The sequence below is a fragment of the Aspergillus welwitschiae genome (genome assembly GCF_003344945.1).
Source record: "Aspergillus welwitschiae strain CBS 139.54b unplaced genomic scaffold BDQ94scaffold_35, whole genome shotgun sequence".
Taxonomy (NCBI): Eukaryota; Fungi; Ascomycota; class Eurotiomycetes; order Eurotiales; family Aspergillaceae; genus Aspergillus; species Aspergillus welwitschiae.
Window position 1 is genome coordinate 68,030 of NW_020798729.1, and position 25,030 is coordinate 93,059.

The window sequence follows — 25,030 nt, forward strand, 5'->3', positions numbered from 1 at the left end:
GCCGGCGGAGCTCCAGATCCCGCCGAAGCTTAGCGCGTCCGACATCGTCTCCGCCGCCGCCGCCTTTTTTCCCGATTTCTCAACTATATTCCCTTTTCTCACCACCCACATGCCATGGCGTGTCTCAACAGCCGGATCTCATACGCTTCCTGGCGTTTGAGGATATTCCGGCAGCTTTTCCAGCCGAATGGCTCCCCTGAGGTGGGATATCGTGCTATGTCGACCAACAATGGTGCACGGGAACCTCGTTCGGCGGCCTCCGCGGACAAGACATTGAAGTCTACCCCGACAGAAGAAGCAGAAGCTGCTGCTTCTGAAGACAAGAAAGGATTAGGCCGACCTCCACGCCCCTCCGAACTCCTCCCTCAATCCCCCCTCCTCACCAACCCCCGCCCCGGCCACGACAAGCTACACAAGGAGAAACGCCGCCCCGACCCCAACGAATCCGACATCCACCTGAACCCCTGGGCGCAGGCCCTCGCCTCGCCTCTCCGAGCCTGCAAAGTAACCGGCGCGCGAGTCCCGCGCGCATTTATGAGCGAATGGGGGTTTGTACAACGTCCGGACGTTGAAGACAAGCTCTGGTTGTTACCCGTGGGACTTATGAAGGACAAACTATATCCCTCTTCCACAAATCCTCCCCAAGAAGAACACACCAAAGACAACGACAATGACAAGACCGACACCAACAAGAAAACCCGCCACCTAACCCTCCGCATAGTCGACCGCCTCCCCCTCCTCCGCACCCTAACCTCAACCTACTGGAGCACCAAAACCAACCGTAAGCGCGAACCGCTCGCCAAACTCCTCCCCCACCGCTGGAAACACCCCCTCGGCCCCGTAACAAGCTGGGAGGAATCGCAGCTCTCCCTGCGAGAAGACACGCCCACTTTCACTCTGAAAATGATGCGCCGAGACGTGGTCCAGAAACTCAAAGCGGCGTCCGACCCACCCAACACGCAGCCCGAAGCGAAGCGTCGAGTGTGGACAGTTCTGCCGGTTAGTAAGTACGGACGAGCTTACTTAGCGCGCCGGACGTGGTCTATGGAGCCGTTCGAGCGGATGGAGTGTTGCGGGGTGTTGGTGATGAATCGGCGGAGGGGGAAGCCCGGGAGAGTTACGGGGTTGTGGCCGCGGATGCCGGAGATCGTGTGTATATCGAAGGAGAAGAAGGTGGCACCGGTGTTTGATTTGACGGTGATGTTAGGAGAGGAGGAGTTGGAGGAATTGAGGGAGTATTGTCCGAGACTTTTTGGGAAGACGGCGGTGGTGTTGAGGCCGGATAATAAGGCGACAGTGGAGGCGATGTTGGCACTTTGGAGGTTGAGAGGGTTTGTTAGGAGTGATGGGGTGTTGGAACCGCCGAAGGTGAAGGTTAGGTTGAGGAGTAAGTGGAGGAGTAATTATCTTCTATAACTTCGTCTCCCTATGTATGTATGTATGTACGTCTATCACAGCTAACTATACCCTCTACCCGCACCACAATCCATCTATGGAATCTACTGATCAACAACCAACAAATCCGCCAACCGATCCAAATAAACAGCGGGCCTAATATCCCCCTCCACAAACTCCTCCTTACTACTAACCCCCGTCAGCACGCCCAACGTACCCCCCAATCTTCCCTCAATCCCAAACCGAATATCAGTATTCGCCCGATCCCCCACCATACAAGCCCTACTCCTATCAAACCGAAACTTGCCTTCAATTGCATCCATCATGGCCTGATTCGGCTTCCCCAATGACGTCGGCTCCTTCCCCAACATCATAATCAGCGGCGCGCTCATACTACCCGCTCCGGGAAACAGCGTGCCCGAGTTCGGCAACGTCGAGTCGATATTCGTGGCCAGGAACACTGCGCCCCTGCGGATATAGTGATATGCGAGCGCCAGCTTGAAGTAGTTGATGTGGAAGTCCAGGCCGACGAGGACGACGCCGACCTCCGGGTCGAGGAGCGTGGAGGAGTCGCCCTTCGCGATGTCCTTGTAGTCTTCGGGGGTGATTTCGCGACGGTAGGCCGGGTCGGTGCCGCCGATGAAGGGGACGTTCTCCGAGGCGAGTTCTTGTTCGATGCCGGTTTCGCCGATTACAAAGACTTTGCGCTTGTTGGGCGGGAGGGAGAGGATGCGCGAGATGTAGATTGAGGCGCTGTAGGAGGAGGAGAAGATCTCTTCCTGTTTATTCGTTAATAACGGGGTTAGATGTGGGATGGGACCGGATACTGGGCGGAGGCGATTGACGTACGGTGTTGCTGGGGATTCCTAGTGCTGTGAGCTTCTTGTTGTAGTCGGCGCGCGATTTGGTGCTGTTGTTGGTTACGAAGACTACTTGTTTGCCTAGATTCGTATTAACGTTTTGTCTCAAATAACACCGGCATGTAAGGGAGGCATACCCTTTCTCCGCAGCATCTCCAGAGTCTCGTTTGTGCCGGGGAAGAGGTGGTCGCCGGACCAGAGGACGCCTGCATTCGCATCATGTCAGTATGTATGTATAGCAAGTCGGGAGAGCGCGGAGGCGCATGGGTATGCGACGGACCATCACAGTCGAAGAGGAAGACCTGATGTCATTGTCAGTCAATCTATATATCGTATGCTTCCGAGTATACTATCCAGTCAGTAGGAAATCATGGTATGACTCACATCGAACTTGTCGAGGAATTCTTGGATGCCCGCAGCGTCGCCGGTCAAATAGCGGGGTGTATGCGTCGACGCGGGGTATTCCGAGGAGGGAGCGGAAGTCGCCATGTTGGCTGTCTATTGTATGCGGTCTATCGTGAAAGGGATAGTAAAGCCGGAAATTTCCAGTTCTAACGAGCAAATGCAAGGAATGACAGAATTGCTTGCCAGACAGACGAATGACTGGAGCGGCGTACAGCAATCCGGATCTCGGTGAGAACAGCGAGCGGGCCGCACGTGAGGGGCCGAGGGCGGATATCGCAGCCCTACGAATGAACTACATTGTAGTTGTTATAGCATCTGATGCATGTCTAGAAGTTCAAAAGTCGTAGGGACGCTTTTAGCTCGTTCATTAATATATCATACAGTCGTAAAATTTCAAATCCTCTCCGAGCAAATAATTAATCGAATGGAGCAGCACGTCTGCTGTTTCCACTGGTAGCGGCCGCTACTGTATGTTCAGTTCACTGCCACTGTGGACGACGTCGCATATTCCGCGGTTTTTTTTCTGCATCCTCTGATATCATCAGGATGCACGGCTTGCCGCCGGCTCTTCCACATCCTACCGGAGGTGTCGCAGCGGGAAGCACTGTTTATGAAGTAGAGTAGCCAGGAATCTCGGATTCTCTAACTTGATCTAAGCTCCTCCCAGGATGCCAGAGATCTTAAGGGCCACATCCAAGATAGACAGATGCTCGTCTGCACCATCAACCAGACGTCGATCCATATCCGAGAACACCATAACGATTTTGTTCTTCTGGATATCAGGGATCGCGTCGTTGAACACCACCCGTCGATACAACTACCCAAAGTTAGCATCAATACACTCCCACTTTATCCGATTACATACCTGTAAAAGAAGCTGCGTTGCACTCCACCCATCAGCAATGATATCCGTAACCACCTTCGCAACAGCCTCATACGAGGACCCGATCTTCTTCGGCTGCATCGCCTGCACCAACGCATCCAATACACTTTCCGGAACAACACCAGCAATCTCCTCAATTGTCCGAACAGTAATCACCTCCGACTCCTGGTCTGTCATCTCCTCGTCCTCGTCCTCGTCCTTCTTCCCAGCCCGGCCAGCCCCGACAAGCTTAGCCGCACTCTGCATATACGTAATCGCCCGTCGCATATCACCCTCACTGCAAGCAATCAACTTATCCACAACTCCATCCTCCAACCTTAGATTCTCCACCTTGGCAATATGTTCCAATCTCTCTCCAGCGGCCGTGTTATCCAGAGCCTTGAATCGAAACTTGCTGCATCGACTCGCCAGCGGCTCAATGATTCGCGTGACGTAGTTGCAAACTAAGCAGAAACGGGTAATCCGACTATACTGCTCCATCGTGCGACGCAACGCAGACTGCGCATCCTGCGTCATGCTGTCCGCCTCATCGAGAATAATAATCTTAAATGGCGGGCACGGGTATTGTGCCAAGTATTCCTCACCCAACCCCGTAGAGTGTGTGAGTTGAGCACGGGCAAAGTTCTTAATCTTTTCACGCACGATACCGATACCTCGTTCGTCGGAGGCGTTCAGTTCCAGAATGCGCGAGCGGTAGAGGGAAGGTCCGAAGAGGGATTTGGCGAGGGCGAGAATGGTGGATGTTTTTCCGGTACCTGGGGGTCCGTAGAAGAGCATGTGGGGGAGCTGGGTACTCGTTAGCAGGTTGTCGTTTCTTCTGGTTGACGATAGAATTCATTTCGTACGTTGGAAGCTTGGAGTGTTCGTTGAAGGACTTTGGTTGTGTGATCTTGGGCGGCGACATCATCGAGGGTCTTGGGACGGCTATGTGGCTGTCAGTTTGAGTGCTATACTGTCTGGTCTAGTAGTTGGCATACTATTTCTCAACCCATGGTTGTTGCTTTGCTTGTTCTTCCTTGTTATCTGTGGGCTTCGGCTTCGAAGGGTTCGCTGCTGCCGCGGCAGCGCGGGCCTTGTTGTTGAAGAAATTGGCAGCCATGGCTTAGAGAGCGAGTACCAGACTTCAGCACTGCGATTAAATGATCAATGGTGTAGCGGAAGCTGCTGTCGGAGCTCTGGCACACGGGCGGAAAGCGTGTCGGGACGCGTCTCCACGTGATACGCGATGGCGCCAAGCCATTTATTGTTCGCTTGAGGCCGAGGCAGTGATCTACTATCTACGGAGTCATCTAAATTTACAAAGGCAATTGAACTCGCTGTAAGAAGCTAATGAGCAGGTACGCTTCTGCGCTTGGCAGTTCTCGTCACACATTACTTTCTGTCTATAGTTCGTCCTTCTGCTGTGGTACATCCGTAGCCTCGAACATCCTCTTCTTAGGGTTCCGGGGCAACTCCGCCTGCCTTTGCCTTTCCTCTTCTGAGATGTCGTCAATGTTGGTCTCCTCTTGCTCCTCGCTTTCTTCCACCATTTTGCCGATCTCATCAATTAAGCGGTCCTCCTCTGCCTCATCCGTAACTGGAACTTGATCCCAGACCGCTTCGCCCTCAGCACTTTGGATGTTCGGCTCCACCTTCTGCTCAACCATTGGGGTCTCTTGCGGCACATATTCGAGCATCGTACTAGGTTCAGAAGACTGAACAGCCTTACTGGTAATCCCGACGGCGCCCAAAATAGCAAACGTGAACCTCGCGAACAGCCTGAGAGGCAGCCAGACGAGCCACCACAGGGGACCATATAATATCCGCCGGAAGACAAGCCAAATAATGGTGCCAACCAATATGTAGAAAGCCGTCTCAAGGTACCAAGTATCCGACTTTTGCGAGCGTAGCAAAGACCCGATGAGATTGCGTGACGACGAAATCAAAGAATCGAGATCTGTATAGGATTCTGACAGCGAGGACAGCGCAGCAGTCGATTGATCTAAACCACCAATGTTAGCCATTACCCTGACCTGCACCCAAGGTAAACCAGCACAAACCTAACGTCTCCTGCGCAAACTGACTCCGCGACAGCTCCGCCTGCATCAACTGATGCGTCCGTCTCAGCGCAGCCGTAACATCATTCGAAGCATTCATGACAATATCATCCTGCGTCAGCTTCTCACTCGACTGCTTCTTCCTCTCCGCACTTTGTGACCTCGTAAACAGTAGCTCTCGCTCTTTCCGTCGGGCGACTTCAGCATTCCGCTTCGCTTGTAATTGTGCGTTCCGGAAGTCTCCTCTCGTTCTGCCAAAGCCGTAACATACCCATTAGTAAACAATCCAGGAAGAGCAATCAGTCGATTCCACCTACCTCTTCAAATCATCCGCCAACCGTCCAGCCAAGGCAATAACCCGTTCCCTCTCCGACTCCTTCTCATTATCCACACCCTTGCGCCGCGTATCCGCTGCAGCCTCCAGGGCCTCAACCTCGACCTTCAGCAACTCCAATTGCTCCTCCGCCTCTTTCAGTCGAGTATGGATCTCCGTCCCCAGTTCCAATCGCGGCTGATCGCCCTGTCCAACTGCAGTCGTAAAGCCCTTTAACCGAGAGACCAGCGGCTGGATGTGGGACAGAGCTGTCGAGAGCTCTTTCAAACGGGCTTGTAGATCGGCGATGCTGGCCATTTTGCGTGTGCGATGATGTAGAAGTAGTAGTAGATATCGCAGAAAAATACAATGTTTATACAGAAACCGCCTCACTACCGCATCCACAGTAGACCAAAACCCCCCAAACAAATTAAGAGACCGAAATAGAAAAAGCAGGTGAGAAATCAAGAGGGGGGAAAGCGGAGATGGCCAATGTGTCCGCAACTTACTTTACAGCGTCATCGCTTTCCGAGTCCCGTTCCTGAGGCCGCCGCCGATCTACCACCTACCGTACCACACTGCATGTTTGCATATGAGACAAACACCCAGCGACCGACCGCGCTGCGCATCCGGAGAGCGGACGGATTTGAAGATAGTTGAAGTGATCCATACAGGGTGATTATTTTCTCCGCTCAATTCTCCAGAAATTATACACCACACCACGCAATTACCTCAGTTACATAGCCAAGGTCAATTTCCTTGACTCAACACCACATATTACCTCTCTACACCTCCCAACATCCGCAAAGTACGTCTCCGAAAACGCATCAAAAACCATCAACTAACAATAAAAAAAGACCGTCCAACCCTACAAACAACTACAACAAAAACCACCGCCAAAATGACCATCCCTCTTTCAACAATCTCCACCTTCCGCACCACTTTCAACCCTTTCCTCCGCTCCGCCCGCCCCTGCAGACTCATCCTCTCTCTCCTCCGCAATCCCACGACCACGCCCGCCTCCAGCCCCGGCCACATCGACATCAAGGTCACTCAGCTGCCGCGGTCATCGACGCAAGAGCCCGAGCTGACGATAGGGTTCAAGAATGGCAAGGAGTTGAAGATCGAGGTTGGAAAGCGCCAGATGAAGATTGGGGATGTCGTTGAGGAGATTGCTCGTGTTGGGAGGGCTATTGAGCGTGAGGAGGCGCTGAAGTCTTAGATCTTTTCTTTGCTGTTTTTTTGGGGGGCGGGGGGTTGTTTGCATGAGCTGTGTGGTATGGTTTGCATCGGCATGAATGGGGTGAGGATTTTCCATCGTGATGCGAAGACTTTACTTGTCTGTCCTGTCTCTCCTGTCTTCTGGAAGTGGATGAAGGGCTGCGCAGTATGACTGGGGCTTTCAGGACCGAAAGGGTGACTATGTCGGTCTGGTCGTACTTTGTACTATCATGTTCTGTATGTGTATGTGTATATATTAGCCATTGAGTGATACTCCATTTCTTATAGTGCTGGTTTCATATGCCGTGATAGGCAGTACTTTTTGGTAAGGTTGCAATACTTAAAGAGCGCATACATGTGAATTGAATCCGATAGAATATACGTTTGATTACATCTACGACAAACAAAAGATAAGATTGCACTTCTGTAAAGTTCCCTCTCGGGTATGTGGTATTGTGGTATTTAAATTTTAGAGTAAAGATACATTTAGACAGCGGCACCGGAGATGAAGAACCACTTGTCAACGCTGCCGTCAATGGGGGCAGGAGGAAGGTTCTCGCCCTTGGGGATGGCAGCAACCTGAGCGGCGTCAGCACGCTCGGCACCCTCAACCTGGGTGGTAGCACTAGACGCAATTAGTATATTCTCTACCCAAGTCAGGAGACAAGGATACTTACACGCTGATCTCGCCACGAGGAGACTTGCCGGAGATGAGCTTCTCCCAGGCGTCGGCGCACTCGCGGATGACATCGAGAGCGTACCTAGGGGTTGGACGTTAGCCTGGATACATAATATAAGGTACCGTCAACACATACTTCTTGTTCTTGCACTCGCCGGAGAAAGCGAACTGGTTCTCGGGCTTTCCGTCGGGGATCTTGTAGATACGGAACCACTCGTTGGTGGCGCGGAGGAGGCCAGGGAGGTGGCGCTCAACATCCTCAACGTCGTTAAGCTTGGGAGCCAGGGGGTCGTTGACGTCGATGACAATGACCTTCCAGTCGGTCTCCTCCTCGTCGAGAAGAGCCATCACACCAAGAACCTTGACCTGCTTGACCTGACCGGGGTAGCCGACGAGCTCACCGATCTCGCAAACGTCGAGCGGGTCGTTGTCACCCTTGGCCTTGGTCTCGGGGTGGACAGTGTTGGGGTCTTCCCAGGTCTATGTAAAGGGTCAGTGCGGGGTGGTACAAATTTTGACGTGGCACTCTTTTTACATACCTGGGGGAAGGCACCGTAGTTCCAGAGGTAACCCTTGTGGGGGAAGCAGTTGCGGACGTAGCGGAGCTTGCCCTTCTTCACATCCTGCTTGATGGGGTTGAGGAACTCCTCCTTGGAGATCTGGGTCGCAAAATCAGTATACCGACGTCAAGCTACAGCGTAGCCCCCACTTGCAAAGGGGGGGTTCGTTGTGTGTGTGTATTGTGGCGTCCGTACCTCCTGCTTGGCGTTGGTCCAGCGGGGGATCTCAACGACCATGTTGAGGATGGTCTGCTGCTCGTTGGCATAGAGGGGAATGTCGTGGAAGGGAGAGACGGGCTGGCCATCCTTCTCAATGTAAACACGGTGCTCCAGGGTGTTGGCCTGGCCGATCTTGCGGACGGTGTAGGACATGGTGGGCGATTGCGGCGGGGCAGCGGAGGTGGTAAAGTGTTTGGATAGAAGGGCAGCACGAGATGAAGCGGACGAAACCGAACGATCAACTCGAGAGGAGGAAGAGGGAGACAAAGCTGTAGCGGAGGAAGAAGGAGAGGAAGAAAGAAGAGGGGAGGGAGAGGAAGAGAGAGAGGGAGGAGGGGGGGCTTGCTTGGTGGGGGGAGCCAGCGTTGCGGATGTGCGAAGGACGGGCGAACAGCCAGTACGCGCGAGGATCGGACAGGCGGTGGGTGGCCGGCTCAATGGATTCACTTTCAATGCGCGGCCTCCAACTTGGACTCCCTTGGATACCCTACGGACCCCCAGGAACATTGAAGCTGGCTTTGAGGCTATGCCCGTGTTGAATTGGTTCAATTGACAACCGAACAGGGTGGGAATTCGTGCTTGTCGTCCACGGCGAGGTATAAAAAGGGATGGGAATCAATGGACCTGCCACGGTCGGGAAGGAAAATCGGTCGGGAAAAAAGACCCAGCCTCGGGTTCTACTATTCCTTTTTCTTCTTTTTCCTCATGTAATAATTCTCTGGACTATTATCTGTTCAACCCGTCCCTAAGTATGTCCCTCAGTAACAAAGTGCTTGATGGTTACAGCGAAGGGGAAGCTATACACACCCCTTCTTCAAGTCACACATGACCAGGCAATATACGGACTCTTCCACTCTAGTTCCAACTAGTAATCAACCTGCTCCCAACCCTCCATACTGGCTGGACACCCACCACCTCTGAGACTTTCGCCGCAGAATGACTGGTCCTGGATGGGTCTCCACCGCAGATGGCGTTCCACACTTCTGGCTTGTGCTGTCCCTGAATCGTCTGACTGGTGGGATATTGCGACATTCGTGGTCCCAAGAACCCAGTAGCCAACCGGAGTACCTTGCGATGGCCTGGTGCTGTAGCCAAAAATGATGACTGAGGTTGTGCAGTTTATACTCTTCCATGCTGTTGACGACGCTCCCCACACTGCTGCCATGTACAGTGTTGCATGTAGTATCATCCGTCAAGGCAGTCAAATGTGTCTCTGCAATTGACATCCTTTATTTCTCAGTGTTGCATACCTGTCATGTTCACGGCCTTGGCAGGTACCCGGACGGAGAGAGAGATGCGAAGCAACAATTCATTGTAACCTCACCAGAACCGATCAGGCAAATGACCATGTGATCAGAAGTCACTGGTACAACCAGAACCATGGATAAATCTAAAGCACAGTCTGCTCTGCCAGAGATAGCAATGAAGTTGTAGCTATTTCCTGAAGGGGTAATATTGCGGTCATCTCCACTGCAAAGGCTCGATCAAACCTTTTAAAGAGTAGATCACCTGATATCTGCCGATACTGTCTGAGATACCCATATACAATGGCACAATAGACATTTTACACTTTCCTGGTAGATTACAACCTTATGTAGAGCTGATAGTGATGCTTATGGACCTTCAATAAGGAACCACTTCCCAGCCAGCGCCTGTATGTTCCCAGTACTCCGTACAAAAGTGCCCTAGTATAGATCACATGACTCTTCAGGGAAGAAAAAAGTTATCGGGTATCTCCACGTGACCCGGCATTTTTCGTCTCCGCCTCCACCGGCTTTGATCCATCAGCGATCTTGGATGCGACTCGATCCATAATATCATTTTACTACATCCCTACGGGCTCATACCGCTCACACAGCTCGATACTCTCCCACACTGCACTCTCTCTAAAACCGTTAACTCGATAATGCTATGCTAAGATTCCTCCGCACCGCAATGGCCTCTCTAACCACTCCTCCCCGCGTCCCCATCCCCGCCAACGGGGTCGACTACCGTGGCAAAGTAGTCCTGGCCCCTATGGTGCGCTCCGGCGAATTGCCCTCCCGCCTCATTGCCCTCAAGTATGGCGCCGATCTAGTTTGGGGCCCTGAAACCATCGACCGGGCTATGGCAGGCGCCATCCGCCGTGTGAACCCCCGCAACGGCACCATCGAATTCACCCGCATGCCCTCCAACGGCGGCCGCACCGAAAAGGCAGGCCAAGAATCCGTGATCTACCGTCTCGATCCCGTCCGCGAGAAAGGCAAACTCATCTATCAAATTGGCACTGCGACGCCTGAAATCGCCGTCCAAGCAGCCAAACTCGTCGCGGGCGATGTCGCCGGTATCGACGTGAACTCGGGATGTCCGAAACCCTTTAGCACGAGCGGTGGTATGGGTGCGGCGCTTCTCAAGACACCGGATAAGTTGGTTGCGATTCTGGAAGCCCTGGTGAAGGAGGTCGGGACGCCATTCCAGATCGGTATCTCGGTCAAGATCCGCATTTTGAAAGATCCCGAGGAGACGAGAGCTCTGGTGTCGCGGCTCGTGAAGACAGGCATTACGGGCTTGACAGTGCATTGTCGGACGCCGCCCATGAGGCCCCGTGAACGCGCTATCCGTGATCAGGTGCGCATGATTGCCGACATTTGTCATGAGGCTGGTGTCGCATGCGTTATAAACGGTGATGTAACCTCCAAAGATGAGGGACACGCCTTGATGAAAGAGTTCGGCGTCGACGGCGCGATGATCGCCACAGCCGCAGAAGCAAACCCATCCTGCTTCCGTACCGAAGCCGAGGGCGGCCTTCTCCCCTGGAAGGAGGTAGTCCACGAATATATCAAGTTCTGCCTCGAGTCTGAGAACCGCTTCGGCAACTCCAAATATCTCCTCAACATCCTCGTCCCCGGCAAGCTCCAGGAAGGCAAGCTTGCAAAGGCAGCCAGGTCCTATGCCGATACATGCCACGCCCTCGGATTCGAGGATCTCCTTCCCCTCGCCATGCAAGTGGACGACATCCTCAACCTCACCGACAAGTCAGTCACTACCAAAGACCTCCAGGCCGAACACACCCGCAGCAAGGCCGTTCAGAACGCCATGGAGAACAACGAATCCGCGCGGGCTGCTGGCGGTGCCTCTCGCGTCAAGTCCACCTCCCCCGCGGTCAGCGCAGGCGGTCCCATTCGCACGAACTCCATCCCAGCTCCTACGAAGACCAAGGCGGAGGCGGAGACCCAGGCCGATGTCTCTGTTCCGGCTCCCGAAGCTGCGCCTCAGAAGCAGGAGCTGACAGCTTAACTCTACTCCCTCTACCTGATGCCTCTGCGTCCCTTGCGTCCTATTCTTGCTTTACTTCTTCATCTCCTTTTGATTACCAAGCTACTGTCTCGCATTATCTGGTGTTGAATATCGGTTCCCCAATTTCTGCATTTCTAAATAGATTCCCACGGTGTGTTGTTAATAGAGGCTCTCGTGTTCCCAGGATTATACATACATAGTACTATACGAATATATACGAATCCATTAGTTATGTCTAGCTGCCGGCGTAATCCGCATTGTATGATCCTCGACAGAGACGGACAAATACACAGTGGTAGTCTACCCCGGAAAGCCGAAAAAAAGGCCAGCACAGTCACATCCAGATGATCGATCAATCAATTAATCGATATATTAATAACGCCCACCTTTATAGTATGCGTATTAAAACCAACCTCCGAGACACAGAATTTTGTGTTAAAAAGACAAACCCCAACTCCTTTTCTATAAGCAAACAGTGTAAATGAAACAAGAGAAACCAAGACCCAATGGAAGAACCCTACTTCCTCATTGTCCAGCCACATAACCGAGATGTTCGGTGAACTACTAATGAAAACAAAACAAGTTCCCCGGCATCTTTCTTCTCTGCGTCGTGTAGGTATGTATGTAAGCACTTCCACTCTATGTGGTGATGCAGTAATGTAAGGCAAAATGTAGTAGGGTGTGTAGGTAGGTAGGTGGAAGAGACCGCTTGTAAACACAAGGTAACGGTCACATGCAAAAGAGCATCAGTTTATCAATCGCTGGTGAATCGTGTATTAGACGGAGGGATGAGAACAAAGAGTTGTAGGTTGGATGAGACAAAACAGAGTATAAAATGAAACAAGATTGCGCCGGTACATGTTTTAAAGCTACCATATAGCACATAGTAGCAAGAGTACAAGATAATGTGTCACGTTTATGCGTCATCAGATTTATCGTGCTGCATATCCGCAAGAACCATATCCTCGACCACTTTCATGCCTGCGTCCTCGGCCTTCTTTGACTCGGCGCCGTCTTCACCGGCCACGGCTTGGTCGAGCGCAAGCTTGGTCTGTCCGAGAGCGTAGATCTGCTCTTCGATGGTCCCCTTGGTCACGAGGCGAATGACTTCCACATCGCGGGTTTGGCCGACGCGGTGGGCACGGTTCTCTGCCTGGACGTCCTCTTGGGGGTTGAAGCTGGAGTCGAAGATGATGACTTTGTTGGCGCAAGCTAAGTTAATGCCTGCACCGCCGGCTTTGGTAGAAAGGAGGAAGACGGGGATGTCAGTGCGTTCGTGGAACGCGTCCAGGATGGACTGGCGGTCTTCGACGTTTGTCCTGCCATCCAGGCGAACGAAGCCAATGTGTTGGTTTTCGAGGACGTGTTCGAGGATGTCCATGACTAGTGTGAACTGAGAGAAGACCAAAGCACGGTCGCCATTCTCTTTGAACCGCTTCAAAAGGTCGCAAAGTTTGTCCACTTTACCGGAGTCCATCCATTCGTTGTTCTTGAGAGCGAACCTGCCCAGAGAGTGAGGGTGGTCCACACACATGGTGTGGCACTCAAAGTCGTTATATGCTTGGAGTTCCTCGTAGATGATATCCGGGTTTGATAGAGACCATTGTTCCTCCTTGAGACAAGCCTTAGCCATGCGACTCAGAGTGGAGTTATCATAGTGACGCCTGTATAGCAGGGGGTGGATGGCAGCCTGTCGGAGCTTCATCAGAATGTTGGCGGACTTGTTGCCGGTCTTCTTTCCAGCAGCTCGGTCAGCTAACAGCTTGCGGACCTCCTCTTTCTCATGCTCATAAATCTCGCGCTGTGCGAGGTTCATTTCGCAGTACTCAACATGTGAGATTTTCGCAGGCAAGTCGATGACTTGGTGCTTCTTGCGTCGCAAGACGAAAGGCTTCAGCATGGACTTTGCGCGTTCAATCCGTTGCGCGGAAAGGAGAGCTGAATGCGATTCATCCACGGTCTTTGCTTTGTTCGCGAAGATGTACTGAAGCTCCTCCTTGCGTTCCTGGAACACTTTCGGAAGGATAAAGCCCAGCAATGAGGCTAGCTCCTGGAGGTTGTTCTGCAATGGCGTACCTGTCAAGAGGAGTCTGAAACGAGCTGGGATTCTGATAAGCTTCTCGTAGAGCACGGATGTGCTGCTCTTCAGCATGTGACCCTCATCGTAGACGCAGACGCAAAAGTCCATATTGCGGAGGAAGTGGGCATCCACCTTGCCCTTGGCGATCGTGTAAGTAGTGATGATGACGTTGATACTATCTCGGTTGTCTTCAATCGTCTCTCGGATGACTGCCCGCTCTGCCTGTCCAGCGTAGTAAGGCATGACGGAGAGAGTGGGACAAAACTTCGAAAACTCTCTAAGCCAATTCTCAATTGTAGATGAGGGAACAACGACGAGGTGTGGTCCCTTGATTCCCTTCTCGAACAAGTGCGCCAAAAAAGCAATGACCTGGCAGGTCTTTCCAAGACCCATGTCGTCGGCCAGGATACAACTCAACTGGTTCTCGAACAAGAGGGACAACCAATTGATGCCCACAATCTGATAGTCTTTCATCTTCAGATCATCGCGCATGATTCCAGGCTGAGAGATGAAACGGCTTTTCCGCGGACCAGGCGCGGGTCCGTCACTATCTTCATCCGAGCGCTGGCTTGCGGGTGTTCCTATCCCGGAATCATGAGACTGAGAGTTGGCGTCTCTGGGATTGATGGATACCAGCTCCAGCTCTCCCTCTTTCTTTCCGAAAATGTCCACGCCCCATTTCTTCATCTCCGCCGCGACTGGCTTGCCGAGCGCTTCGCATTTTGCAACTAAAGAATCCACCGCCTCGTAACCAACCCACATGTCAATGCACTTGTCGACAATCTTGTCGCCGATCGGCTTTGGCGTTTTACGGCCACGGCCGCCCTTGGGCTTCGTCTCTTCCTTCGCCGGGGGAGGAACCGCACGGGCACGGTTTAGGGATGAAAACGGTCGGAAGGATATGACGTGTTTCGCAACATCCTCGGTGATCGCGGCGATGTCAGCAAGGTCCAGGACACTGCACTTGTTGAAGAAGTTCAAAACTCTTGTCTCCACTTGACCATCCCCTGCTGATTCCTCTACGCCAGAATCGGAATCCTCATCTGATATTATCATAGCCTCAGGGGACTCCGAGCGTTGAGGTGACGCAGGCTTCCGCCCCTGGACCAAACGGCCAGTCTTCTTGGGCGGCGTCTCCGCACGAGGCTCAGAACGAACCGGACTGGGAGAAGACACCCTGGATTTGGGTCCCCTCATCAAGCGCCTGCGCGGTTTTGCGTCCTCTTCCGACGGTTGTGACGGTTGCGGTTGCTGCTTCTGGGCCGACAATGTCCTCTGCATGTTCATGGCAGACCATTTGTCCTGAATAGTTCCGCGCGCCTTAATCTGCTGCTTTGCGGGCGCAACAGGGGAGGCCCGCTTGCTCGTAATCAGCTCGTCCTCGGACGAATCAGCCTTGTCCGTATCTGCCAGGTGCTCCAGAGCAGCCTCATAATTCCCACGTTTTGAAAGAAGCGCCTGCATGCATGCGTTCACAGACTTCTGCGGCATGACCTTCAACATCCTCTCCACCTTGACTTTGACCTGATAGTCATCAATGTCCTGCAGCGAAGAGATATTCGTACCCACGGGCTGGGCACGCGAGGGGCCCTCCTGTCGAACTTTCTTTACGGCCATGCCTCTCGGTGTGGGGTCCATTTGAGCTGCCGGGCGCTTCGCACTGGAGGGGTTGAAGACCGCGGAGGTAGTGATCTGCTTGAACCGATCCATCGGGGACTCTGCAACCTTTTCAGGGCTGCGCGACAATTTGGCGAACAAAGATGGTTTAATGTCTATGCTTCTTGACGCTCGATCGTCATCATCGGATGAGCCGCCGCGATAAGTCGGGCCGTCATCCTCAAGGTCTATTATGGGCGCACGCTTAGCCGGACCGGCAGGAGGGCGAAAGCTGGTGCCAGCCGGGGCCATGGCACTGGAAAGACGACCGCCGCTCGGAGTAGGGCGAGAGGGGGAGGAATTCGGACCTGGAGGCGAGGATGCGGCGACCTGAACGAAGGAATTGTTCTTTGCGGAGTAGGGGACGTCCAACACTTGCGTGGGCTGAGTGTAGCGCTGGGTGGCAGGGGTCAAGGATTGAGTTGCGAGTGGCTGGAGATGGCTGACAGGAACGGTGGCAACCGTCTCATATTCTGCTGTATCATCCTTGGTTGGGGTACTGTGAACGACCTTCTTGTCGCTCACTGGGGTATCGGGGACGGTCTCCTCCATGATCGGTGACTCAAGATTATCAAAGGGAGAAAGGCAGACAAGAGGATGGCGTCATGCCCCGGGGCAAGAGCCAAAGGGAGAACCGAATTGGGGGGACTTGAAAGGAAGATGTCAAGATCGATCGGATCCTCTCGAGGCGAAACGATAAATCGACCGCCTGGGATTTTCTCCGCAAAACGCGCCCGGGACGCGCTGGGGTCACGTGGTCTGGCGCTTCAATTAAAGCCGAGGATGGCAGTTGGAGCAACCCCCTCTGGATCGGGGGGATCAGAGCTCCCTCTTTATATGATTCACCGGTGCAAGGCTGGTCTCTTCACTAAGGCGATCCTCTTTCCAGCGTCTTTGCCTTTCTTTTGTCACTAGAAACGCAGCCAGATGTCCCCTCTTACAAATGGACCAATCAGAGGCCGGTATTGCCTGGACTCCGGAATGAAATCATCCGCTGTATAAAATAATCCATGTCTCTAGTATTTCAAGATCCCATCCAGACAAACAGTGTACTCGAGAGGATAGTATCCTCTTTAAATAGGATAGAAGAAGCTGTACTTGTCATCACCAATTATATCCTGATCCCTTTTGTCGATCATCCTCCGGCTTTCACGCATTAGTCCCCGGAAAACCAACACCCAACATCAATCCTGTCCGGCACCATCACCACCACAACCACTACGATCATCAACATGGCCACTCGTCGCTCCGCACCGAAATCTCCGTCTCCCAAGGATGGTGTCGCGTCTTCGGGCTCTCCAAAGCCCTCTGACTCAGATGTGACCCCTGCCGTTCCCACGTAGGTGCATCTCATTCGTCCCCTACCAACGAACACTAGGCCACATGGCGGCTATCCTGAACTACCGGGTTCAGCCCAACGAACGCATACACCTTATCAATACATATCACGCACATACGCCCCCTCCCTAACTCTGACTAACACATCACTTCCAGAAATGTAATCATGAAACTTCTCGGATTCTCCGTCGCCATGGTCGTTATTCCTATCGGAATGTACTTTGTTACAGTGGACTTTGGAGGTGAGAATCTCATCCAAACATCCCCCCGTTACTAATGTTCTTATATTAAATGACACATCTGAGCAGCAAGCGCCACAGTCGGCGGTATCGTGGCTGCCATCATGGCGAACGTAGTTCTCTTCGCGTACATCTATGTTGCGTGGAAGGATGATCAGGCGGAGAGGGAAGCTGACGCTAAGTACAAGGAGAAAAAAGCACAGTGAGGTACAGCCACACTGTCTTGTTGTCTTTGTTGTTTTCCATTTACTTTCGTGTTCGGCTCCAGCGGCCTGTATTGCAGAAATGGCGTTCATGGATCGCTCTGATTTTGCATGCTAAGTATGTACTTGTCGCATCTTTTGTTGTGGAAGCTATGTCGGGATACTAGTATGTATGTATGTAATGGTTTAGGGAAATTCTGTACGTGTTCTGATACCTTACAGTTTACTAAATGTGTGGTTTGTTACGGTCACCTAATGGCATACTATGTCAACAATAAGGCGGATAATACACAGTGAAAGCCGCCAATTTGTTCCCTGATAGTCTGGATATAAAAGCTATAACGAACTCCCAGGGAGAATGATGTATTGGTTCACTTAAAGATGCGCTGCCAAATGCACACACACAACAACAGCAGCATATCCAGAGCGAACATTCCATTATATAATGCAAAGTATCAACAGAATAAGAAGCCCAAAAATCCATAATATGCAATTATGCAACCACTTAAGCCGGTCTCCGCTTCACAAACTCAGCCAAATCCGCCTTTGTCGCAACACCCAACACGAACTTGCGCGAAACGTCCGTAACCACGGCGAAATCCTGCTTAGCCCTCTTCTCCCCGTTAGGACCAGTCTCACTCTCAAAGAACTGCTCCAGCTCCTCCAGCGGCGTCTCCATCGTGATAACCTGGTATGTACCCTTCTTGCGGTTGAATCGCTGCATGGCAGCAGAAACAGGGTCGGTCTCCTTGACAGCGCCCTCCTTGAGCAGCTCCTTTAGTCGGGGGATGCTCAGGTATCCGACCAGAGAACGTTTCGTTGAGGAAGTAACGGTCAGGTGTGTGTAATCGCGTTCGTAGGCGGCCATCATGGCGGTGGAGATCAGGTCATCGGGAGAAACAGATAGGGCTGGGTTGGGGTCCAGATCCTCTACTGTCGCCTATTATGCCGGTGAGTGTTAGTTATTTTGTTCCTGTTGACTCTTGCGGAATACCGAATGGGGAGAAGAGGGCAGAGGACTCACCCCGCGGTATTTGTTTGCCCATGCGGACTGAGCGATGGGCTGCTCTGCATTTTGAGCGAGTTGTTGCTGGGTCAGCGCCTCACTGGCGTTCATGTAGGAGGCCATGTTGTCTGGGTTGATGTGGGGGTTTGTGTTGGTGAGGGTGGTGGTAGTAGTATTGGTGATCAACTCAACCCGCAGTGACTCGATGAGGGGCACGGGAGGGAAGGTTCCGAGAGAACGGTCAATTGGGGACCCTTGAAGTAGTCGAGATAGCTTTCGAGGGTTGCACTCGATAGATTAGAAACTACTTTTCGCAAAAAGCAAGTGTTTCAAAGGAATAGAGAGCCGAAGTACTGAGTTATACCCAAAAAGCATGAAGCACAGGATGAGGTTGCTCCAATCAGATTAAATTTCATCGCTTCAGATCAACCAGTTGACGGGATTCCCGAAAGCGGTTAGTGCCATCACGCGACGTCAGCGGCACCATCATTAACTGTCAGATACCACTCAGAAGGTTCCTTCGCTCCCTTTCTCTAGAATATCGCTTTTTGTTGGATTCAGGCTGCCTTCTGAATTCTGCGCCGATTTCTTCAATCGAAGAAGACGAGACTAGGTGTGGACGTCCGTTATATACGTCACATCCGTCAGACTATACTGCCGATATAGTGTTGTAAGTGGACCCGCTTGTATAGATAAGGAACTATCGCGATGCAATATCGCCATTATGCTTTATCGCATCCTAATTGAAACAATATAACACAGATCATAACAATTCTAGGTAGAAGCGCCCAACATGTTTCCTTCTGAAGGGGATATCGCTCGCGCCTTTGCTTCCCAAAGCCCTCTGGGCCAACCTCAGCAGATCCAACAGCCGGAAGCTGCGGGCTTGAAGAGACGCCAGCCGTTCCCCGCCTGGAACGTTATCGAGGACATCGAAAAGAAGGCCGATGCGATCGCTAAAGAAGCGAGCCGAGAGTTCGATGTTGCAAGCCAGAAAGCTCAAGCCAAAACCGGCAAGATCGAGCCATGGACTCCCAAGTACTATGCGGCTTGCACGGTTGGAGGAATGCTTGCTTGCGTAAGTGAATGTTCCATTCTGCTAACTAGCGCTGTATAGCGACTTCTGCATACTAATGTCTTGGCCGATCCTAGGGTCTCACCCATACCGCTGTGACGCCTCTGGATTTGATCAAATGCCGTCGTCAGGTCGATCCTCTGCTGTACAAGAGTAATGCAGAGGCATTCCGTACAATTCGCGGTGCAGAGGGTCTCCGAGGAGTTTTCACCGGTTGGGGTCCAACTTTCTTTGGATACAGTGTAAGTGAAGACCGAACCGTATGCGCCGCATAGTCTAATTGGACCCAAGGCCCAAGGAGCGTTCAAATATGGTGGCTATGAGTTCTTCAAGAAGTTCTACAGTGATCTTGTCGGAGTTGAGAACGCGACTCGGTGGAAGACATCTCTGTACTTGACCGCCAGTGCGTCGGCGGAGCTTATCGCTGATGTCGCCCTGTGTCCGTTCGAGGCCGTCAAGGTGCGCATGCAGACGACTATTCCACCTGATATTCGATCAACCTTCACGGGTATCTCTAGCGTTGTCAACAAGGAAGGTGTGGCTGGGTAAGTGCTGCTAATGCAAGCCGCCAATCCCTGGTAGCTGACTGCAGCAGTCTGTACAAGGGTCTTTACCCTCTCTGGGGTCGACAGATTCCGTACACCATGATGAAGTTTGCGTCTTTCGAAACAATTGTCGAGATGATTTACAACACCCTTCCGGGTCAAAAGTCTGACTACAACAAGGGCGCGCAGACCGCTGTTGCCTTCACCGGTGGTTACCTGGCAGGTATCCTTTGCGCCGTCGTATCGCACCCAGCGGATGTCATGGTCAGTAAGTTGAATGCGAACCGCCAGGCTGGAGAGGCATTTGGAGCAGCGATGAGCCGGATCTACAAGGACATTGGCTTCGGGGGTCTCTGGAACGGCCTTCCCGTCCGTATCGTCATGATCGGCACCTTGGTAAGTGTATCGGTATCTGTCCTTCAGATGATAGCTAACTTGCTCTCCCCTCTAGACCGGACTGCAGTGGATGATGTATGTGTTACTTCAGATCTCCAGTATACCCCTCTCGATCAATAGCGGCTGACGTTTTGCAGTTATGATTCGTTCAAGATCTTCATGGGTCTTCCCACGACTGGCGGTGGTCCTCCTGCAGAGAAGAAGTAATCTGGAGACAATTGTGCCGCCGAGAGCTTAGATCCTTGCCTGACAAGAAGGGTCGATTACTCCGTAGAATGTAGAATACATTGTGGTGGCAGTAGTATGCAGGCGGGGAGGGTGGGGTAGTACCGTGCCTGATTTCGTCTCTAGCTTTCTTCATATTCGAGTGAGGAAAATTTAGTGTTTTTTGTGCAATGATGAACTCCCTTTGTCTTTTCATGAACCACATTTGATTGAACCCCTGAGCCGAGGCCGGTGATAAAAGCAGCTGAACTGATAACTACAACTGGTAGAGATAACATGAAGTTACTCATTCCTTAGTAACAATTGGCGGGCCCCAAAGTCGTTAGTCACGCCTCGGACCAATCCGGACAAGCATCTTATCAGCGCGTCGACGTCATCGGACGCCGTCCCGATCGTTTCCTTCTTTTGGTTCCTTCGATAACAATCATCTAGATTTATCCCGATAATATTCACTGAATTAGCTACTAGTAGACTAGAACTTCCGCCCAATTTAACTTTGGCTTCCAGGGCGCACCCTCTGGCTTGGCCCGCTGTGGCAGTGATCGCGCCCCAAGAAAAGCGCTAAGGCAGTCACGCTACACCCTACTACCCCTGTGGTACATAATATATCTATACGAACCATCCCCGGGAACCGCCACTTTGCGCTCTTTCTCTTCTGCAACTTGTTGTCAGACTTGACTTGCTACGCGCACGCTCGTCGCAGACTCCTAATCACAGCGCTCTTATCATCGCATTGAATCAATACACCGACCCATTAGTAAAAACCACTTGTACCAGAACCACCCCAATTACTGCACCATGGGCGAACACGAACCTATTGTGTCGCACGGCCGTGGAGGTACGTCTTCCTTCTACTACCCTAAGTCCCATTCAACAATCCCCTACTCCGTACAATTAATCAAATCTATTAACATTCACTCCCAAAACAAACAGGCCAAGGAAACATCGGCGCCGACTCCACTGAGTACTACACCTATTCACTCCCACAAATATCCAGATACTAATACACATGGGGTATGAAGATACGTCGACGGCGGCATAGTCCGCGAAGGAGTCTACGGTGACCAAGGCGACGGCGCCTATTCAGCCGGCGTAAGCCATCCCACCCTACACCTGTCCATTCTACTACCTAGTATCCTGCCCCCCAAGCACATCATCAAGCACTATACTAACTCGTCAAATGTAAAGAGAGGCGGCGCCGGCAACATCGGCTCTCCGCACGTGCGACCAACATCCAAAATCCCGCACGACGCGGAGATGATTCCCGAGCTGGCGATTCGGCAGTCTGTTGATGGGGATTATCATACTGGGGTTTGTTGCACTTTCCCCTTATCTATCTATCTGTGTTTCTAGGGAGGTGGTGGCTAATGGGTGATTGTTGACAGCGCGGTGGCCAAGGCAATGTGCACCTTGACGAAGAACATAAGAAGGAGAAAGAGGAGAAGAAGCATCATAAGGGACCCGCGCATGAGGGGCTGGCGGATAAGTTGAAGCATAAGTTGTTTGGGAGAAAGTAGATTATTTCTGTTCTGGGATTGGTGGGATGAGTGAACGGATGCTTGGTTAGGGGTGAAAGGATGAGATGAGGAGTGTAATGGGGTGGAGGAGGGGTGTTCTATTGTTATTGTTGTTGCGCTTGATTTGAGATTCCCTGTTGTTTTGTTTCATGGTACTGATTGCTAGAGGTAGTAAATCTTTTTGGTTCTTCTATTATGTGGGGCTGGCTGTACTTGATAACTTGGGCGTTCATGATTGACTAGTATGACCGATATACAGTGGTCAGTACTGAGTATCTATTCGGTATCTGACAGCAAAGTTGAAGGTATTCTTCACCCTGGTTTAGTTATACTACCCTACCATTACTCATAGTTTCACCCGTATCAGTCAACATCATACTGGCTAGTACTCCATGCACTGTCATGGCAGGAAAAGAAAAGGTAAGAAGGAACAAAAAGCATCCATGTATCATGGTCTCGTCAACCGCATGCAAAGTTGAAAAGAGTAAAATAAAAGTGCAATCGAATCCAAACCCGACACAGTCCGTCCCGAAATCCCAGTTGCTGTGCTTGAACATGACTCTTGAACGCCGCGGAGGTAGTACACCCAGACAAATTGGATCAGAAAACACACATCGAATAGTAAGTAAGGTAAGATATGTGAGGAGCCGGCTCACAGACTACTAGTTCTTGCTGAATCGACGCTTAAACCAGCCCTTTTTCTTCGAGTCGTTGCTCATTTCAGAATCATTCGTAGCCTTGCGGAGATGGCGCCGGTTGGCTGTGGCTGCAGCGGCGGCACCGCCCCCAACAGGGCCACCGGCATTAGGGTCAGCCGCTGGCGGCTTGCTGCCAAAGTTGATCCGTCCCCCAGCGCCAGCCTGTCCGTTCAGGTTCGGCCCGGCACCGAATCCTTGGAACCCATAGCTTTCTGCCATCTGCTGCTGCTGCTGCTGCTGCTGCTGTTGTTGCTGCTGCTGCTGTTGCTGTTGTTGGAACTGATCAATAGAGCTGTTCACAGAGCTGGGGTCGGTAGAGTTGCCGTAAGCGTCGGTGTTGCTGCCAGAGCCCGAGCCAGACGCTGCGGTCATGTTGTCATATGATTTGTGATAGCCATGTTGGGAATATCCACTTTGGTCGGTGTTCATCCGTGCATGGTGGCGTGGTCGCGGTCGGCCGCCGCCCTGATTGTAGGGGTAATAGTTGTCGGACTGGCCGTTACTATTCTCGACATAGCTGTCCGGTCGCGAATAGGCCCCGCGACCATTGTAATGGCCGCCCTGGTCGTAATGACCCCGCTGCGCATGGCCGTTTTGAGCTATACCAATCCTTCAAGTTAGCAAAATGACCTCCCCCGAATGTAACAATGGACATTGCGACTGTATGCCAAGGCGCAATGCTCGTGGGATTGAGGAGAAATACCTCCAAAGTAGCTTCCCCGCCGACTGTGTTCTGGCCCTGGAGTCGCAGGAGTCGATTCTGCGATGCATCGTCAATCAACCGCCGGGTCGAGCAAACCGGAGTAAGGGGTGACTCACCCGTCCTTACATACGAAGCAGGCCTACTGCTGTATGTCCCATAAATTGCCGCCTCAAAAGATCGAATGGTTTCAAGCGGACGCTCAAACCGCGGGCGCGTGGGGTTAGAGAGATCGGGATCAGCTGTGAGAAAAGAAGAGAGCAATCAGCAAGATGTCACCAAGGATGTATGTCCGATCAAGGAAGCATGGTAGACGAACTGATAATATTGCCATACTGATCTTTATGCTGCATGGTCCGTAACGAACCCAGCGTCGACTGCTCGAGAGCAACCAAATCTAGGGAAACGAGTCAGTCTGTATGCTTGTGGGAAGTATATGTTGCGAATCGGAGGCAGCATAGTGGGAATGGAAGGATTGGGCTGATTTGTTATAGCAGGCCAAAATCCAGGAGTGCAATGGGCAGAGAGATAAGGGGGAGTGTTCCGGATACGTACTAGGTTGCGCTTCGCTCATAGCAACCATGGGATCGGCTTTGGAATGTAGTTGGCGGCGATGTTTCTCGTCGGAGGATTCCGATATCTGGGGCCTTTTGCTGGAATTGCTGGACCGTTGCGATCGATCCGACTTTGCACCGAAACTGAAGCCACGAGACTGCCTGCCAGGAGGCGCGGCCGGCTGGGAGGTCGCCATTTTATTTATCACCCCGTCGACCTTAGCGCCTGATAACCAACAGCTGGAGCAGGTTTTCGCAGGACGCTGTCTAAGCTATGGCGCCCGTTGTGGAGCGCAAGCACGATCCGGTGTGGGAACCGCCAAGGAATGTATGATGATCGCGCGCGATTGATTCTCGGGCTTTTTGGAGCGTGGTTTCAGAATGCAGCCAGGAGGCAGCCAACGAAACTAAGCAGCGCAGGCAACGTGGGGGTACTGCTTTTTTGATGGATCCACGAGCGGATATTCACTCGGATGTCTGATGTCTGTCCCAATAATCTGGGGAAAGTCTAAAGCACTGAAAAGTGTGGAAAATGTCGCCCAAAGTTGGAAGAAGTATCAACGCCGCAATTTGTCTCTACACACAAAGAGTCACGCCGTTTGAAAGAATAATCAAGGTGACACCGACGGTGGGGAAGAGTGGCAGGCTTGAAGCACGGCTGTTTGTAGGAGTGTATCGTGCGATCAAAGTCGACCGACCAGAGCGTCCGTATGTTAAGCGATAGTGACTGCAAAAAGGTGGTCCATCCGCAGCGAGCTCAAAGTGATCGACAGTAAATGAGATGCGATAGCCTCAAGCTAGAGATGCCAAGACAGTAGGTTAGTAGGGAAGAATGTAGGTACTATGTAGGAAAGATGGAGATGGAGATGGAAAGTAGGAAGCCAGCAAGCAAGAAAGTACCACTCCAGTCGACCGTGCAGATGGAAGAGGAGAAAGTACAAACGAGCGTGT

At 52.0% G+C, this 25,030-nt stretch overlaps 13 protein-coding genes across 13 annotated transcripts; 6 read left to right on the top strand and 7 right to left on the bottom strand.

Annotated features, from left to right (window-relative positions):
* Positions 1 to 111: 111 nt before the first annotated feature.
* On the top strand, positions 112 to 1,457 carry BDQ94DRAFT_81590 (uncharacterized protein; the record flags this gene model as incomplete). The annotated part of the gene is made up of 1 exon (XM_026776614.1): positions 112 to 1,457. One exon carries the CDS (start codon positions 115 to 117, stop codon positions 1,414 to 1,416), a length of 1,302 nt encoding a protein of 433 aa, XP_026622620.1. The 3' UTR covers positions 1,417 to 1,457.
* BDQ94DRAFT_81589 (4-nitrophenylphosphatase) lies at positions 1,458 to 2,844 on the bottom strand. The gene is made up of 5 exons (XM_026776613.1): positions 2,640 to 2,844; positions 2,536 to 2,557; positions 2,393 to 2,461; positions 2,245 to 2,336; positions 1,458 to 2,174 (listed from the first exon to the last, which is right to left on the bottom strand). Exons 1-5 carry the CDS (start codon positions 2,742 to 2,744, stop codon positions 1,500 to 1,502), a joined length of 963 nt encoding a protein of 320 aa, XP_026622621.1. The 5' UTR covers positions 2,745 to 2,844; the 3' UTR covers positions 1,458 to 1,499.
* Positions 2,845 to 3,312: 468 nt separating this feature from the next.
* BDQ94DRAFT_161878 (putative protein transport membrane glycoprotein Sec20) lies at positions 3,313 to 6,210 on the bottom strand (the record flags this gene model as incomplete). Its single annotated transcript, XM_026769456.1, has 7 exons — positions 3,313 to 3,477; positions 3,526 to 4,329; positions 4,389 to 4,467; positions 4,521 to 4,615; positions 4,953 to 5,524; positions 5,583 to 5,830; positions 5,897 to 6,210. The coding sequence occupies 7 exons, from the start codon at positions 6,208 to 6,210 to the stop codon at positions 3,313 to 3,315; spliced, it is 2,277 nt and encodes a 758-aa protein (XP_026622622.1).
* Positions 6,211 to 6,490: 280 nt separating this feature from the next.
* Positions 6,491 to 7,486, top strand: BDQ94DRAFT_150043 (mitochondrial 54S ribosomal mL53 protein). Its single transcript, XM_026767502.1, has 2 exons — positions 6,491 to 6,700; positions 6,750 to 7,486. The coding sequence occupies exon 2, from the start codon at positions 6,794 to 6,796 to the stop codon at positions 7,112 to 7,114; it is 321 nt and encodes a 106-aa protein (XP_026622623.1). The 5' UTR covers positions 6,491 to 6,700; positions 6,750 to 6,793; the 3' UTR covers positions 7,115 to 7,486.
* Positions 7,487 to 7,599: 113 nt separating this feature from the next.
* Positions 7,600 to 8,724, bottom strand: ipp1 (inorganic diphosphatase IPP1; the record flags this gene model as incomplete). Its single annotated transcript, XM_026769457.1, has 5 exons — positions 7,600 to 7,738; positions 7,791 to 7,874; positions 7,929 to 8,272; positions 8,332 to 8,451; positions 8,548 to 8,724. 5 exons carry the CDS (start codon positions 8,722 to 8,724, stop codon positions 7,600 to 7,602), a joined length of 864 nt encoding a protein of 287 aa, XP_026622624.1.
* Positions 8,725 to 9,260: 536 nt separating this feature from the next.
* Positions 9,261 to 9,914, bottom strand: BDQ94DRAFT_81626 (uncharacterized protein). Its single transcript, XM_026776615.1, has one exon. The coding sequence runs from the start codon at positions 9,795 to 9,797 to the stop codon at positions 9,444 to 9,446; it is 354 nt and encodes a 117-aa protein (XP_026622625.1). The 5' UTR covers positions 9,798 to 9,914; the 3' UTR covers positions 9,261 to 9,443.
* A 464-nt stretch (positions 9,915 to 10,378) lies between these two features.
* BDQ94DRAFT_150047 (tRNA-dihydrouridine(20) synthase (NAD(+))) lies at positions 10,379 to 12,055 on the top strand. The gene has a single exon (XM_026767503.1). The coding sequence runs from the start codon at positions 10,483 to 10,485 to the stop codon at positions 11,845 to 11,847; it is 1,365 nt and encodes a 454-aa protein (XP_026622626.1). The 5' UTR covers positions 10,379 to 10,482; the 3' UTR covers positions 11,848 to 12,055.
* A 708-nt stretch (positions 12,056 to 12,763) lies between these two features.
* BDQ94DRAFT_173626 (SNF2 family N-terminal domain-containing protein) lies at positions 12,764 to 16,135 on the bottom strand (the record flags this gene model as incomplete). The annotated part of the gene is made up of 1 exon (XM_026772197.1): positions 12,764 to 16,135. One exon carries the CDS (start codon positions 16,133 to 16,135, stop codon positions 12,764 to 12,766), a length of 3,372 nt encoding a protein of 1,123 aa, XP_026622627.1.
* Positions 16,136 to 16,617: 482 nt separating this feature from the next.
* On the top strand, positions 16,618 to 17,601 carry BDQ94DRAFT_150051 (vacuolar ATPase assembly integral membrane protein VMA21). Its single transcript, XM_026767504.1, has 3 exons — positions 16,618 to 16,922; positions 17,078 to 17,163; positions 17,230 to 17,601. The coding sequence occupies exons 1-3, from the start codon at positions 16,816 to 16,818 to the stop codon at positions 17,364 to 17,366; spliced, it is 330 nt and encodes a 109-aa protein (XP_026622628.1). The 5' UTR covers positions 16,618 to 16,815; the 3' UTR covers positions 17,367 to 17,601.
* Positions 17,602 to 17,632: 31 nt separating this feature from the next.
* BDQ94DRAFT_81655 (putative cystathionine beta-synthase (beta-thionase)) lies at positions 17,633 to 18,754 on the bottom strand. The gene is made up of 2 exons (XM_026776618.1): positions 18,388 to 18,754; positions 17,633 to 18,303 (listed from the first exon to the last, which is right to left on the bottom strand). Exons 1-2 carry the CDS (start codon positions 18,490 to 18,492, stop codon positions 17,869 to 17,871), a joined length of 540 nt encoding a protein of 179 aa, XP_026622629.1. The 5' UTR covers positions 18,493 to 18,754; the 3' UTR covers positions 17,633 to 17,868.
* Positions 18,755 to 18,902: 148 nt separating this feature from the next.
* On the top strand, positions 18,903 to 20,989 carry BDQ94DRAFT_150053 (putative mitochondrial phosphate carrier protein). Its single transcript, XM_026767505.1, has 7 exons — positions 18,903 to 19,039; positions 19,132 to 19,447; positions 19,522 to 19,686; positions 19,736 to 19,989; positions 20,040 to 20,385; positions 20,441 to 20,460; positions 20,523 to 20,989. The coding sequence occupies exons 2-7, from the start codon at positions 19,163 to 19,165 to the stop codon at positions 20,590 to 20,592; spliced, it is 1,140 nt and encodes a 379-aa protein (XP_026622630.1). The 5' UTR covers positions 18,903 to 19,039; positions 19,132 to 19,162; the 3' UTR covers positions 20,593 to 20,989.
* A 419-nt stretch (positions 20,990 to 21,408) lies between these two features.
* On the top strand, positions 21,409 to 22,127 carry BDQ94DRAFT_173630 (DUF3602 domain-containing protein; the record flags this gene model as incomplete). Its single annotated transcript, XM_026772198.1, has 5 exons — positions 21,409 to 21,448; positions 21,544 to 21,574; positions 21,633 to 21,702; positions 21,799 to 21,921; positions 21,996 to 22,127. The coding sequence occupies 5 exons, from the start codon at positions 21,409 to 21,411 to the stop codon at positions 22,125 to 22,127; spliced, it is 396 nt and encodes a 131-aa protein (XP_026622631.1).
* Positions 22,128 to 22,209: 82 nt separating this feature from the next.
* On the bottom strand, positions 22,210 to 24,616 carry BDQ94DRAFT_81751 (uncharacterized protein). Its single transcript, XM_026776619.1, has 5 exons — positions 24,081 to 24,616; positions 23,845 to 23,922; positions 23,645 to 23,767; positions 23,529 to 23,585; positions 22,210 to 23,424 (listed from the first exon to the last, which is right to left on the bottom strand). The coding sequence occupies exons 1-5, from the start codon at positions 24,274 to 24,276 to the stop codon at positions 22,790 to 22,792; spliced, it is 1,089 nt and encodes a 362-aa protein (XP_026622632.1). The 5' UTR covers positions 24,277 to 24,616; the 3' UTR covers positions 22,210 to 22,789.
* Between the last annotated feature and the right edge of the window lie 414 nt (positions 24,617 to 25,030).

Excerpts from the sequence above, each read along its gene's own strand:
- BDQ94DRAFT_81589 (XM_026776613.1), bottom strand. The coding sequence starts at position 2,744 with ATGGCGACTTCCGCTCCCTCCTCGGAATACCCCGCGTCGACGCATACA. Across the intron at positions 2,337-2,392 it reads GGAGATGCTGCGGAGAAAGG|GCAAACAAGTAGTCTTCGTA; the intron begins GTATGCCTCCCT and ends ATACGAATCTAG. Across the intron at positions 2,175-2,244 it reads TAGGAATCCCCAGCAACACC|GAAGAGATCTTCTCCTCCTC; the intron begins GTACGTCAATCG and ends ACGAATAAACAG.
- BDQ94DRAFT_150043 (XM_026767502.1), top strand. The coding sequence starts at position 6,794 with ATGACCATCCCTCTTTCAACAATCTCCACCTTCCGCACCACTTTCAAC.
- BDQ94DRAFT_81626 (XM_026776615.1), bottom strand. The coding sequence starts at position 9,797 with ATGTCAATTGCAGAGACACATTTGACTGCCTTGACGGATGATACTACA.
- BDQ94DRAFT_150047 (XM_026767503.1), top strand. The coding sequence starts at position 10,483 with ATGCTAAGATTCCTCCGCACCGCAATGGCCTCTCTAACCACTCCTCCC.
- BDQ94DRAFT_150051 (XM_026767504.1), top strand. The coding sequence starts at position 16,816 with ATGGCCACTCGTCGCTCCGCACCGAAATCTCCGTCTCCCAAGGATGGT. Across the intron at positions 16,923-17,077 it reads GTGACCCCTGCCGTTCCCAC|AAATGTAATCATGAAACTTC; the intron begins GTAGGTGCATCT and ends CATCACTTCCAG. Across the intron at positions 17,164-17,229 it reads TGTTACAGTGGACTTTGGAG|CAAGCGCCACAGTCGGCGGT; the intron begins GTGAGAATCTCA and ends ACATCTGAGCAG.
- BDQ94DRAFT_81655 (XM_026776618.1), bottom strand. The coding sequence starts at position 18,492 with ATGGCCTCCTACATGAACGCCAGTGAGGCGCTGACCCAGCAACAACTC. Across the intron at positions 18,304-18,387 it reads GGGCAAACAAATACCGCGGG|GCGACAGTAGAGGATCTGGA; the intron begins GTGAGTCCTCTG and ends CCGGCATAATAG.
- BDQ94DRAFT_150053 (XM_026767505.1), top strand. The coding sequence starts at position 19,163 with ATGTTTCCTTCTGAAGGGGATATCGCTCGCGCCTTTGCTTCCCAAAGC. Across the intron at positions 19,990-20,039 it reads AACAAGGAAGGTGTGGCTGG|TCTGTACAAGGGTCTTTACC; the intron begins GTAAGTGCTGCT and ends TGACTGCAGCAG. Across the intron at positions 20,461-20,522 it reads ACCGGACTGCAGTGGATGAT|TTATGATTCGTTCAAGATCT; the intron begins GTATGTGTTACT and ends GACGTTTTGCAG.
- BDQ94DRAFT_81751 (XM_026776619.1), bottom strand. The coding sequence starts at position 24,276 with ATGGCGACCTCCCAGCCGGCCGCGCCTCCTGGCAGGCAGTCTCGTGGC. Across the intron at positions 23,923-24,080 it reads TATGAGCGAAGCGCAACCTA|ATTTGGTTGCTCTCGAGCAG; the intron begins GTACGTATCCGG and ends TCGTTTCCCTAG. Across the intron at positions 23,586-23,644 it reads TGCTTCGTATGTAAGGACGG|AATCGACTCCTGCGACTCCA; the intron begins GTGAGTCACCCC and ends GATGCATCGCAG.